The sequence below is a fragment of the Ictidomys tridecemlineatus genome, chromosome 11 (genome assembly GCF_052094955.1).
Source record: "Ictidomys tridecemlineatus isolate mIctTri1 chromosome 11, mIctTri1.hap1, whole genome shotgun sequence".
NCBI classification, from domain to species: Eukaryota; Metazoa; Chordata; class Mammalia; order Rodentia; family Sciuridae; genus Ictidomys; species Ictidomys tridecemlineatus.
In genome coordinates, this window is record NC_135487.1 from 28,104,819 (window position 1) to 28,117,792 (window position 12,974).

A 12,974-nucleotide genomic window follows, 5' to 3' on the forward strand; every position below is an offset into this window, starting at 1 on the left:
GACAAAATAAAAATACATGTATTTACAACTTATGATGTGATGTTTTGATATATGTATATATTGTGAAATAATTCCCTTGATCAAGCTAACACATCCCTCACCTCACATACTCACCATTTTTCAGTGCACTTTTTTCTTGGTCCAGAGGAACTCCCCTGTTAATGACATAAGGGCAGTTATAGATCCATTTAAAAGCTCTAAGAGTATAAAAAGTTTGGGTGGTAGTGGTAGAAACTATGCTGTATCTCATGTTTTTGCCTCAAGGATGGGAAAAACTTGTGTTATCGACATAAGCTTGGGATTTAGGATAGCAGGGTTGTTTTGTATTTTCATCCTACTTGAAACTTGAAACTGAGCAGGTGTTGTTGCTTTTCATTTTCTTTAAACTTATAGTTGCTCCAACGACTCCTAGATGACAGAAAGGCCACGGTAGACATGCTTCAGGCAGAAGGAGGCAGAATAGCCCAGTCAGCTGAGGTGGCTGATAGAGAGAAAATCACTGGGCAGTTGGGGAGTCTTGAAAGTAGATGGACTGAACTACTCAGCAAGGCAGCCGCCAGGTAAGGCCAAAGGAGTTTTAAAAGAATGGGTCAGGGGTCTGTTTTGTCCTTTGTCTTACTGTCACTGATGTGCTTTAAGAGGTCCTGGATGATTCATATAGAGCTTTGGAAGGTGTTTTAGAGATGATCCTCATAACCAGAATCACTCTGAGAAAATGAGCTTCAGCTACTTATAAGTTTCTGAGAACTGGAAGATTCACTGATCTATGTAGTGGTTCTGCTGCACAATAGTTGTGGTTCCAAAGGACAGACACAGACTTCTGCAATCCAGCCAAGTTATTTTCTCTGAGTTTTTGAAACAGATTTTTCTTCCTTCATGTTTATAAATAATGTTTTTGCTATTTGGAATTGAAATTTGTCATGCTGCTTTTCTGTTAGCTTATCTTGATTTTAGATGTCTTTGCCTCTAGGAGCTAGTCTGTGATTCTGATAAGAATATGGCCATTCGAGAAATGTATGGATATTCTTTACTCATTTGCCAAAAGACCGAAAGTGTACTTTCTCCCTCCAAGGAAGTAGTTCTCTTTCCATAACTAACCGTCATGTCTCTTAAGCTTAATAAATCACATGGATGTCTTTACTTTTAGCTTATATGATCCAAAGTCTTAATAAATGCCAGATTATCGGATATCAGTAAGAATAGTAGAGCTGATAGTTTTCTAGGTAGATACTGGCAATCTTCAAAGGACTACCTCATTAGTATATTTCTTCTACCTGCCTATGACTTGGCTTATTTATCATCTGAGTTGCAAAGTACAGCTTGCCCATTTTAGTGAGAAAAATAAAATAGAAAGAATTTAATTTTTTTTTCCCTTTTTATTTCTGTCCATTTCCATTAATGGTTTCCTGGGCCTAAAAACATCAATCCTGCCATGTACAATGGTGCATGTCTGAAATCCCCGCAGCTCAGGAGGCTAAGGCAGGAGGATCCTGAGTTCAAAGCCGCCTCAGCAAAAAGAGAGGCACTAAGCAACTCAGTGATACCATGTCTTTAAATAAAATTCAAAATAGAGCTGGGGATGTGGTTCAATGGTTGAGTGTCCCTGAGTTCAATTCCCGGTACCAACAAAAACAATCCTTTTAGCCTTCTTTTATGCCCCATATGTACCAGGTTGCTGAATTCTGTCCTTTTTACTTCTACAATGTCTTTCCTTTCATCTTTTTGTCTAATTCTCACTCACCTACCTTAGTTCATGATTCATGAGCTGTCATCTTGGGCTGTTAAGGTAGCTTTCTAGCTAATCACTCTTCTACTTACCCTCAGGCCTTTTTCTCTTCCCATCTCCCAGCTGCAGGTATATTTTTTTAAGTATATGTTTGATCATATCTCAGACATTTAAATACTCCCTGTTTCCTATAACATAAAATCTAAACTATTTCACTCAACATTCAAAGCCTTCTATTTGACCCTAACTACCTTAAAATTCACTATTATTCTCACTATTGGTAAAATGTATTTTGTTCTTTAACATCTTCTTTCAATTTTCTACTCCTGTCATTCTGTTGTTGTTACATTCTATATGAAATGCTTTTGTCCCTCTCCCCTTCCATGAAACCCTTTGTTTTTGTTTTTTAGGTCCTGGTGATTAAACTTAGAGGCAGTCTACCACTGAGCCACATTCCCAGCCCTTTTTAAGTTTTATTTTGAGATAGGTCTCACTAAGTTGCTCAGGGCCTCAATAAATTGCTAAAACTGGCTTTGAACTCATAATCCTGCTCCAGCTTCCCAATCACTGGGATTACAGGCATGAGCCACCATGCCTGGCCCCCAGGCTTTTTTATTTTTTATTTTGAGACAGCATCTCCCTAAATTACTGAAACTGACCTCAAACTTGTAGTCCTCCTCTATCGGCCTCCTGTGTAGCTGGGATTACAGATGTTGGTCACCAGGCCCAACAACTCTACCTCTTAACTGCCATAACTATATCTGTACCTTGCATTGTGGCCATTCATTTTATGTTTTTATTTTCATGGTCCATAAGTTCCTTAATGTCATGATTTTCTTCTTTGGTTCTCTCATTCTACTCTACTTGCCTCCATCCTACTGGCCTAATACAGTTTCTGGGCCAGTATAAAGATAAGTAACAATAATAGTTTCATTTGTTATAGTCATTCTAAAGTCTTTTATCTGAATTCTTTAATTTTGGATATTTGATGCTTCTAAATTATTTTATCAACTTTCTTAATCCCCCAAATTTTATTATATTGACTCCTCCAAACTTTAAGATTCCAAGATCAGAGATGAGTCAAAAAGATAGAAATTAGATAATATTCTTAAAATGAAATTCTAGTTTAATAATAATCTTTAAGATATATATTTTAGTTGCATTGATTCAAGATGTATTTTGAAGGTGAGGAAATGGATTTTTATAGGAAAGGGATTTCTGTAATACTTAATTTGTTATTTAAAAAATGGTAGTGGGCTGGGGTTCTGGCTTAGCAGTAGAGCACTAACCTAGCACATATTATGCCCTGGGTTCGATCCTCAGTGCCACATAAAAATAAACAAATAAAATAAAGGTACTGTGTCCAACTACAACTAAAAAATAAATTAAAAAAAAAAATGGTAGCATCTTCCAGGCGTGGTGGCACATGCCTGTAATCCCAGTGGCTTGGGAGGCTGAGACAATAGGATTGCGGCGAGTTCAGAGCCAGCCTTAGCAATGGCAAGGCACTAAGCAACTCAGACCCTGTCTCTAAATAAAGTACAAAATAGGGCTGGGAATGTGCCTCAGTGGTTGAGAGCCCCTGGGTTAAATCCTTGGTACGGGGGGTAGGGGGTGGGGGGGGGAAGCATCCAGAAATGTGTTTTTCTTTATATTCAAATATAATTGAAATATAATTTCTTTATATTCAAATATAATATCCAGATAACTAAAATGCTAATTCTTTTTATTTAAATCATTTCTCACTTTTTTTTTTAAATAAATATTTTTAGTTGTAAATAGGAACAATGCCTTTATTTTGTTTATTTAGTTTTCTTGTGGTGTTGGGGATCAAACCCAGTGCCTCACACATGCTTTGCAAGCACTCTATCACTAAGCTACAACCCCAGCCCCCTAAATAATTTCTTATTAAAAATAAGTTTGTCAGAATGTAATCAGCATATGACTTGGCACAAAGCAGGTGTTGATTAAAGTTAACCAAAGCACATCATATAATTCCAGGCCTTTTCAAATGGCTTATTATTCAGTCTGCTCTTAGTAATTTAAAGTCAGGGCCTTTCATTATTAATCGGTGAGCTAATATAGTTCTGTGGTTGTTTTTGTATCTCTTCCTGGTCAAGCTGCCTCCAACAGACTTTATTCCCCTCTGTAATTTGCTGCTTTTAATCTATAGTGTACCTTAAATCCAAACTTAGTATGATGTTATATTAAATAAGAGTTCAGATTCTAAGTAAACTATGGAGTCTTTTCAGCTCTTTTGCCTATTTCTGTTGACAAATTCAGCCAATCTAGGGTGTTTGTTATTGTTATTTTGCCTTAAGTCTGGATTAAAACTTATATTTTGGGCTTGGAATTGCCTGGTTGTATTTTTGGGAAATGGAGAGGGAGTTCTAGCTCAGAGAACTGTATTACCTTTGTTCTTAAGATACTCTCCTTAGCTCACACATGAAGGTACAGTGACAGAGATAGGAAGATTTTTTTGACCCCTTTAAACTTTATTTTGGCCATATTTAGGTGGAATCACATTACATTCCATTTTAGAAATGGAATGTGCATTGTACATAATAGTGGGTTCATTTTGATGTATTTACATGCATAGAATATAATTCACTGCATTTCAATCCCCAGTCTTTCACTTTCCCTCCCTCCTTTCCTCCCTCTATTTCTCTTCCTCTACTCCTAGTCTTCCTTCTGTTTGCATATTGTTTTTTTAGTTGGTGCTTTATAGATATACATAAAGTATACATTCCATCTCAGTATGTGCCAAGGTGGTATAAGGATTTGATTCTAGTTCACATTCTATTGTTTCTACTTACTGGGTGACTGGACAAATCTTCCTTTAAACCTTCAAGGTCAGTTTTCTCTTTTATAAACTAGAATAATTATTCTGCCCACCTTACAAGGTTATATATAACAGGACCAGTAAAGGAATGCTGTGAAAACCTTTTATAAAGCCAAGTGCTACATAATGTGTGTTCTGTTTATTATTGGTATTTAAACTGGTCTGATAACACTGTCCTTTAACTGAATTTAGTACCATTAAGTTATGATGTGACTTTCTGCCTGAGCAGCTTGTTCTATATGTTTGTGTAGGCAAAACCAGCTGGAAGATATCCTGGTTCTGGCCAAACAATTCCATGAGACAGCTGAGCCTATTTCTGACTTCTTATCTGTCACAGAGAAAAAGCTTGCTAACTCAGAACCTGTTGGCACTCAGACTGCCAAAATTCAGCAGCAGATCATTCGTCACAAGGTAGGAAGGAGTTCTAAACAAAGTCACAAAACTGGAGAAAGAATCCTAGAAATTAAAAGGAAAAAAAAAAAAACCTGCAGCATTCTAGAAGATGTATTTTACGGGGTTTTTATTTTCAGTTTTAATTTAAAATAAGGTTAAGTTTTTAACTTTTATCTTGGAAGTAAATGTAGAAATTGACTAACAAGCTACCATCAGAAAAATAAATAGCTTTTTTTTTCCACTTTTTATATTATTTTCATCTCCAGTAGGTGAATTTTTAATTTAATTTGTTATTTGTTGTTTTGTGTTTGCTTTTCATTTATTTTGTTTCTTCTATTCATTTTTTCCATCTGGATTTCCAGGCTCTGGAGGAAGAAATAGAAAACCATGCAACAGATGTGCACCAGGCAGTCAAAATTGGGCAGTCTCTCTCCTCCCTGACATGTCCTGCAGAGCAGGGTGTGCTATCAGAAAAGCTAGACTCATTGCAGGCCCAGTACAGTGAGATTCAAGACTGGTGCTGTCGGAAAGCAGCCCTGCTTGAACAGGCACTGTCCAACGCTAGACTGTTCGGGGAGGATGAGGTGGAGGTGCTCAACTGGCTGGCTGAGGTTGAGGACAAGCTCAGTTCAGTGTTCGTAAAGGATTACAGACAGGATGTCCTGCAGAAACAGCATGCTGACCACCTGGTATTTGTGTTTTCCATTTATTGGTTATGTTATTGAGTTATTTTTTCATTTTTATTTGTGTTTTTTTTCTTTTTCTTTTCTTCATTCCAAACACTTCAACTTTATTTTTTACATAAGTGTATAGTTTATAGACTTGGTGCTGAGTACTAATCTTTTAGGATGGGTTCATAAAAATACTTGTACTTAACTGAGTCAACAATTCTAGACGATGGTACAGGGTATAACTAGAACTCATCTCAACTACAGCTCATAACTTGTATCACTAGGTAATATATCATTGCATTTCCGTTTGAACAGATTTATGAAAGAAAATGAACTTTAAGAAAACAACATATGCCCAAGATTCAGTCATATCCTTATAACTTTTAGAATATTTCTGGAATTGTATGCTTAAATTTCAGGGATTCTTTGTCATCTTAGTAGATGCCTTTTCTAATTTATTTTTTATGAAATCTCTTTGGGGGTAGTAAAAATAGGCAAAGTAGTTTTTAAAATAATATTTTTTTGCTTACTTTGACAACTTCAGATATGGAAAATTCTTACAATTCTGATTTTCTGTATCTTTGTGTGTGGTGTGTGTGTGTGTGTGTGTGTGTTGCTAGATCTCAAAACCAGAGCATCTTGCATGCCAAGCAAGGGTCCTGATTTAAGTCAACCTGTTCTTTTTTTTCTTGAACATTCTTACTCTTTATTTTGGACATAGTAGACTTTTTTTTTTTTTTTTTTTTTTTTTTTGCTGAATTTTACTTCTGTCTTTCTTGGGTTCAGATTTGGTACCAGTAGATTTGTAAAACTGATTCAATCCAAAAATCTCATCTAGCACAAAGATAAACTTGCCTATAAGTATCTAATTTAATGATTTTGAACAATCAATGGGGTAATCGAACATTTCAAAAAAGGGAATTAAGTATCTAATATTGAACTAACCTGGTATTCATCTCTATAAATTTAGTCTCTTGAAGATCTCATATTTCTTTCCTCTGTTGTGCCATGGTTTTGAAATTAATAGTGTTTTTTCCTTTCAGGCTTTAAATGAAGAAATTGTTAATAGGAAGAAGAATGTAGATCAAGCTATTAAAAATGGTCAGGCTCTACTAAAACAGACCACAGGTACTTTGAAAAGTGTATCTCTTAGCACCTCTCTTGTCTCAAAGACAGTCGATTATCCAGGGAAATAAATACTATGCATTAGCAACTTCTCTTTGTATGTTTGAGAAGTTTAGTATTCGCTAACTGTATTACCATGTGCTCCAGAGCCTTATGACCGGTTTTCCTGTTTCTTGCTAAATTTGAAAACTACCAGACTTAGTTCTGTCTCCCATCTGATTGTAGATAATGATTCCCCCTCCCTCCAATATGTGAAATGCCAGCATTCACTGCAAGGTACTGGGAACATCTAGAAACATCTGCAACTAAACTTAGATCCTAATCTCAGAAATGTTTTGTTTGTTTGTTTTTAATATATCAAGTAGCAGGTTTATTTGCCACTTACCCTTAGTGTGGGATGGTAAATGAAATATCTACCAAGGGAGAGAACATCTTTGAAATTTAAGCTCTAGTTTGAACTTGGATGCTACAGAGACAGCTTTATTCTCTTAAATATGATTAACTGTGTGCTGTTCTCCACAGGTGAAGAGGTGTTACTTATCCAGGAGAAACTAGATGGAATAAAGACCCGTTATGCAGACATCACAGTCACTAGCTCCAAGGCCCTTAGAACTTTAGAGCAAGCCCGGCAGCTGGCCACCAAATTCCAGTCTACATATGATGAACTGACTAGTTGGCTGAGGGAGGTGGAGGAGGAGCTGGCAGCCAGTGGAGGACAGTCTCCCACAGGGGAACAGATACCCCAGTTTCAGCAAAGACAGAAGGTGAGCCCTCATTTCACACCAAAAAGGGAATAAGGCTTCATCTTTGTCATAATTCTGTTTTTTTACCTTTACTTCAAATCTAAACCAAAAATGTCTATCTGCATCCTCTCTTATTTACTCACCAACAGTAAGATCTGGCATAAAGACATACATAAGAGTCTTTGTGATCTGAAGTTTAATACTACTTCTTAGAAACTTTGCTTCATATGAAACTTTTTTTTTTTTTTTTTTGAGAGGGGGACAGAGAGAGAATTTTAACATTTATTTTTTCTTAGTTCTCGGCAGACACAACATCTTTGTTGGTATGTGGTGCTGAGGATCGAACCCGGGCCACACGCACACTAGGCAAGCGCCATACCGCTTGAGCCACATCCCCAGCCCATATGAAACATTTTTTAATTTACCTTCACAATTTGTTCTCTAAAGAGTGCTTCATGGTTCTCTTTGATTCTCCTGCAGGATCTAGTGCATTTTTAGATAAACAGAAATACTGTGTAGGAATTAGTTAAGTTAGATGCTCATGGTTAAAACATTATTTATCATGTCTATTCAAGTGGGGAGAAAAAAGAGAGCACTGTTTGTCTTCCCCACAGACAATCTGGCTCAAGTCTTACAGACATTCTAAGTAAGCAACATCTAAACCTAAACTCGGGCTTCAGAATGATAGAAAGATTTGAGACAAGGGAAAAACTAACTGAAGGAAGGAGGTCAGTGCTGTGCTGGTACGTGTGGTAGAGATAACACTTTCTACCCAGCACAGCTGCTAATGTGCTTTATTTAGCAATGTATGGCCTGAAATTTTTTTCCTTTCTTAGGAATTGAAGAAGGAGGTCATGGAGCACAGGCTGGTGTTGGACACAGTGAATGAGGTGAGCCGTGCTCTCTTAGAGCTGGTGCCCTGGAGAGCCAGAGAAGGCCTGGATAAACTTGTGTCTGATGCCAATGAGCAGTACAAACTGATCAGTGACACTATTGGACAAAGAGTAGATGAAATTGATGCTGCTATTCAGAGATCACAACAGGTAATGTTTATAATATCTCTGCATTAATATTTTAGGCAGTAGGAATAGGTGTATAAAAGTATACTGCTATGACCCACATAAGTTCAGGCTCAGGAATAAGTTGAGATCAGGGTAAATATTATACAACAAACGTATTTCAGTAATTGGAAACAGTTGGTAGAGAGGATGTGAGAGTGGATCACGATTTGACCTAAAACACCTGACCTCTTTAAGAAAAGAACTCCCAAAAAAGTCTCTGTAAGGCCTTTTCTTAAAAGTTGGGCCAGTGGTGATGGAAGTAGATTATATGTAGACCCAAATGGTCCAAATGTATAATAATCTTAGTTTGATATAATCAAGTGCCTTAACATTAAATGGAAGAGGAAAAGAAACTAGGAACTATAATTACTATCAAATATGCAAACCAAAATAGCAGAGCCATCCAAAATAGAACCCTCTCAGTAAACACAGGTGTCATATTTCCCTTGATCTTTTTTCCTTCGTGCTTTCTGGGAAAAGGTTATTTGCTATTTTTTGTAGCTGAATATACACTTACTAATGTGCCATAGCACAAAAAATAAGATAACATAGGTTTATAGTAATAAGCAAATGTTTTCTGAACCACATATAGGTTCTGACTTTAAGCATATGTCTAATATCTTTAGGGTTAATTCTTATCTTAGCCAGGTGTTTCCATATGCCAACTTACTGGGTTTGGAAGAAATTAATTTTTCTCTTTTAATATAAGTTGAATGTCCCTAATCCAAAATCCTTCAAAATCTGAAATTTTCTTAAGCTTTTTTATATGAGAGTTACTCAATCAGTAAAGTTGTCTGCACAAATATTCCAAAAATTCAAAAAAACTCTGAAATCTCAAACACTTCTGGTCCCAACTGTTTCTGATAAGAGATACTTAACCTGTATTAGCATAGGTTAGCAAAGTTGAAAAAGAGGAGATTAAAGATTGGGGGGCCCTCATGATCAACACTCATGAAGATAATGTTCTTGATATTATATAGACACTTAAAGATTTGGTGTTCTTCATGCACCACAAATACAGCGTTAATCTCCAGGACATATAAAGAATTCAAAAAAACTGGGCTGGGGTTGTGGCTCAAGTGGTAGAGTGCTCTCCTAGCACGTGTGAGGCACTGGGTTCCATCCTCAGCACCACATAAAAATAAAATAAAGATATTGTATCCACCTAAAATTAAGAAATAAATACTTAAAAAGAAAAAAAAATACAAACAAATGTTGGTGAGGATGTGGGAGGAAACGTACACTCATACACTGCTGGTGAGAATGCAAATTGGTACAACCATTATAGAAAGCGCTATGGAGATTCTTCAGAAAACTTGGAATGGAACTACCACTTGCTTCCCAGCTATCTATCCCATTCCTTGATTTATACCCAAAGGACTTAAAATCAGCATATTAAAGTGATGCAGCCACATCAATATTTATAGCAGTTCAACTCACAATAGCTAAACTATGGAACCAACTGAGGTGCCCTTCAATAGTTGAATGGATATAGAAAATATTGGGGGGTGTGTGCACATGCACAATAGAATATTACTCAGCCTTAAAGAAGAATGACATTATGGCATTTGCTGGTAAATGGATAAAGTTAGAGAATATCATGCTAAGCAAAATAAGCCAATCCCAAAAAAACCAAAGGCCAAATGTTTTCTCTGATATATGGATGATAATTCATAACAGTGGGGGGCAAAGGGGGGTCACTAGGGAAGAATAAAGTTACTTTAGGTAGAGGAAGTGAAGGGAGGGGAGGGGGTATAGGAGTAGGAAGGGGTAGGAGAATGAGTCAGACATTATTCCCCTATGTTCATATATAACTATACAACCAGTGAGTTTCTACATTATATGCAACCAAAAGAATGAGAAATTATACTCCATCTATATATGATGTATCAAAGTGCATTTCTGTCATGTATAATTAATTAGAGTAAATTTAAAAAAAATTTTTTTTTAAAGAAATAGCTTTACGCCAGGTGCAGTGGTGCACACCTGTAATCCCAGCAGCTTGGAAGGCTGAGACAGGAGGATCTTGAGTTCAAAGCCAGCCTCAGTGCTGAGCAACTTAGTGAGACTGTCTCTAAATAAAATACAAAATAGGGCTGGAGATGTGGCTCAGTGGTTGAGTGCCCCTGAGTTCAATCCCCAGTAACAAAAGAAAAAAAAAATAGCTTTACTAAGGGAAAAAGAAAAGATATGGCATTCTTTTGGAGTTTTATACTTCTTCAGCTGGGCAAGTACTTCCAATCCAAGTTAACTTTATGGAGTTTTCTATTGCCATTTTAAGTTTATATTTAAATATCAAATATCTAACTGAAACTATTTAGCGTCCTGGTAGGAAAGAAGATTGGCAACCTCCTGAAAATATTCTGATAAGAAGCATATTTCTTTTGAAGGGTGTCAATTTCTGTTGATTCTGGCTGTGGGCCCACTAACTGGATTCTGTAGCTTCCTTTTAAGGAAGTTGAAATATGACTTGTGATTTTAATAAATTATTTTCAGTTTTGGCTTTACTTTCTGAGGTATAAGTTATTACTGAAAATTCAAGCCTTTCTATATTGGATAAATTGTATTTACAAAAAGGAGACCTTGGCTGTATGTAACTTGTGCTTTTTTTCTTCAATATATTCATTAGTATGAACAAGCTGCTGATGCAGAATTAGCTTGGGTTGCCGAAACAACACGGAAACTGATGGCCCTGGGTCCAGTTCGCCTGGAGCAGGACCAGACCACGGCCCAGCTACAGGTGCAGAAGGTGAGCATTACACCCGAGTGCCCACTGTGCCTGAGCCCCAGAGTCCCACCAGCCCTGGGTGACTAGGGGAGTTTCTGACTGTCCCAGGTCAAGTCAAGTGGAATGATTTAATGGAATGATGACAGATAGAAATTAATATTATGTATACTTGATTGGGATGAGGTATAGATTCTTTTTGTTTGGTGTTCGGGGGCTGGGAGGTAAGAGGATAGGACCATTAATCCAGGAGTATTCTATAGGTAACTATTTCCTTGATGATTTTTAGGAGGGAAGAAGTTTTTGTAAACTACTAAAAAGATAAGCATTGAAGATGTTGAATAAGCAAAGTGTTAAACTTTTAAGAACAATTTTTTTGTGTCTTGAATGCAAGGAATTTTTCATAGGTTGTATTTTACCTTTCATTAACAGTCTTGGATTCCTTTTACTTCTTGATTTAACTGAAGTTTACTTTTCAAAGGCTTTCTCCATTGACATCATTCGACACAAAGATTCAATGGATGAGCTCTTTAGTCACCGCAGTGAAATCTTTGGCACATGTGGGGAGGAGCAGAAAGCTGTATTACAGGTGAATTACAGTCATTTATTTACCATATTATTATTATGTTAATCATAGTAAATTAGAAGTACAATTATGAAATAATGTTTTAAAGTTTTTTCCCTCCTGGACTTTCTTATTAAAGTCCTGCTTGATGTGCTAGGGAATTCAGACTCTTGACCCTGTAGTCACAAATGTCTGAACATCCATACTGTATAAAATGGAATACGTTGCAAGAGGAATTGCTACTTATCCTCAGTCCATAAAAGTGAGCTTTGAATAACTTTTCAAGGTATTTTGGTAGGTTTTAAGAACCATATGCAGGGGCCAAGGTAGTGGCTCAGTGGTAGAGTACTTGCCTAACATGCATGAGGCACCACATAAAAATAAATAAAATAAAGGTATTGTATACACCTACAACTAAAAAAAAAATCAAAAAAAAAAAAAAAAGAACCATATGCCGACATTAATTTCTTTTATGTGTCCTAAATGTCAGACCTATTTTTTAAAGAATTGACCAACATTGTATTCGGACCAGTTTTGTGTGCTTTTTTTTTTTTTTTTTTTTTTTTTTTTTAAGGATATGACTGACCTCTGTCTCCTTAGAAATCTTCATAAATTGACTGAGCTATAATCCTAAAGATTTAAAGTATAAATGCCAACTTTTCTAGAAACTCCTTTTTCACGTATTTAGTTCTTAATGGACCTTTATTTGTTCAATGTTGAGAATCGAACCCAGTACCTCACATGTGCTAGGCAAGCACTCTACCACTGAGCTGCAACCCCAGCCCTAGAGACTTATTTTTTTCCAGAGCCTAAATATTCTATTTAAAACAGAATATCTCATAGCCTGTGAGATATTCTATTTTAAACTGATCTGTTGTAATAATGCTGTACCATTGTTCTGTGTCATTGCTAAAAGGTTATTTTGTTGTTTTTTCTCATGTTTTACAACCTTTTAAACTATGTTCATATGTCTTAAGTTATAAAAATAATAAATGTCTGATAGGAAATTTTAAAATTCAAATAAATGTAAAGAAGGAAAATCATAAATTGTTACTTGCTGGTAAATGGGTAGAACTAGAGAATATCATACTAAAAGAAACTAAACTCAGAAAATCAAGGGTCA

At 36.3% G+C, this 12,974-nt stretch overlaps 1 protein-coding gene across 26 annotated transcripts in view; it reads left to right on the plus strand.

The window, feature by feature from the left end:
• LOC101963192 (microtubule actin crosslinking factor 1) overlaps nucleotides 1-12,974 on the plus strand; it is a 347,556-nt gene that overhangs the window by 289,294 nt on the left and 45,288 nt on the right. For 22 of the 26 annotated variants that reach the window (XM_078025963.1, XM_078025962.1, XM_078025978.1 and 19 more), the window contains 8 exons: nucleotides 394-560; nucleotides 4,820-4,979; nucleotides 5,324-5,650; nucleotides 6,676-6,760; nucleotides 7,280-7,521; nucleotides 8,337-8,543; nucleotides 11,191-11,310; nucleotides 11,768-11,875. In XM_078025963.1, the coding sequence (XP_077882089.1) occupies nucleotides 394-560; nucleotides 4,820-4,979; nucleotides 5,324-5,650; nucleotides 6,676-6,760; nucleotides 7,280-7,521; nucleotides 8,337-8,543; nucleotides 11,191-11,310; nucleotides 11,768-11,875 (1,416 nt within the window). The remainder of the gene's footprint in view (nucleotides 1-393; nucleotides 561-4,819; nucleotides 4,980-5,323; nucleotides 5,651-6,675; nucleotides 6,761-7,279; nucleotides 7,522-8,336; nucleotides 8,544-11,190; nucleotides 11,311-11,767; nucleotides 11,876-12,974) is intronic. The other 4 variants (XM_078025971.1, XM_078025975.1, XM_078025974.1 and 1 more) reach the window with 1 other exon arrangement.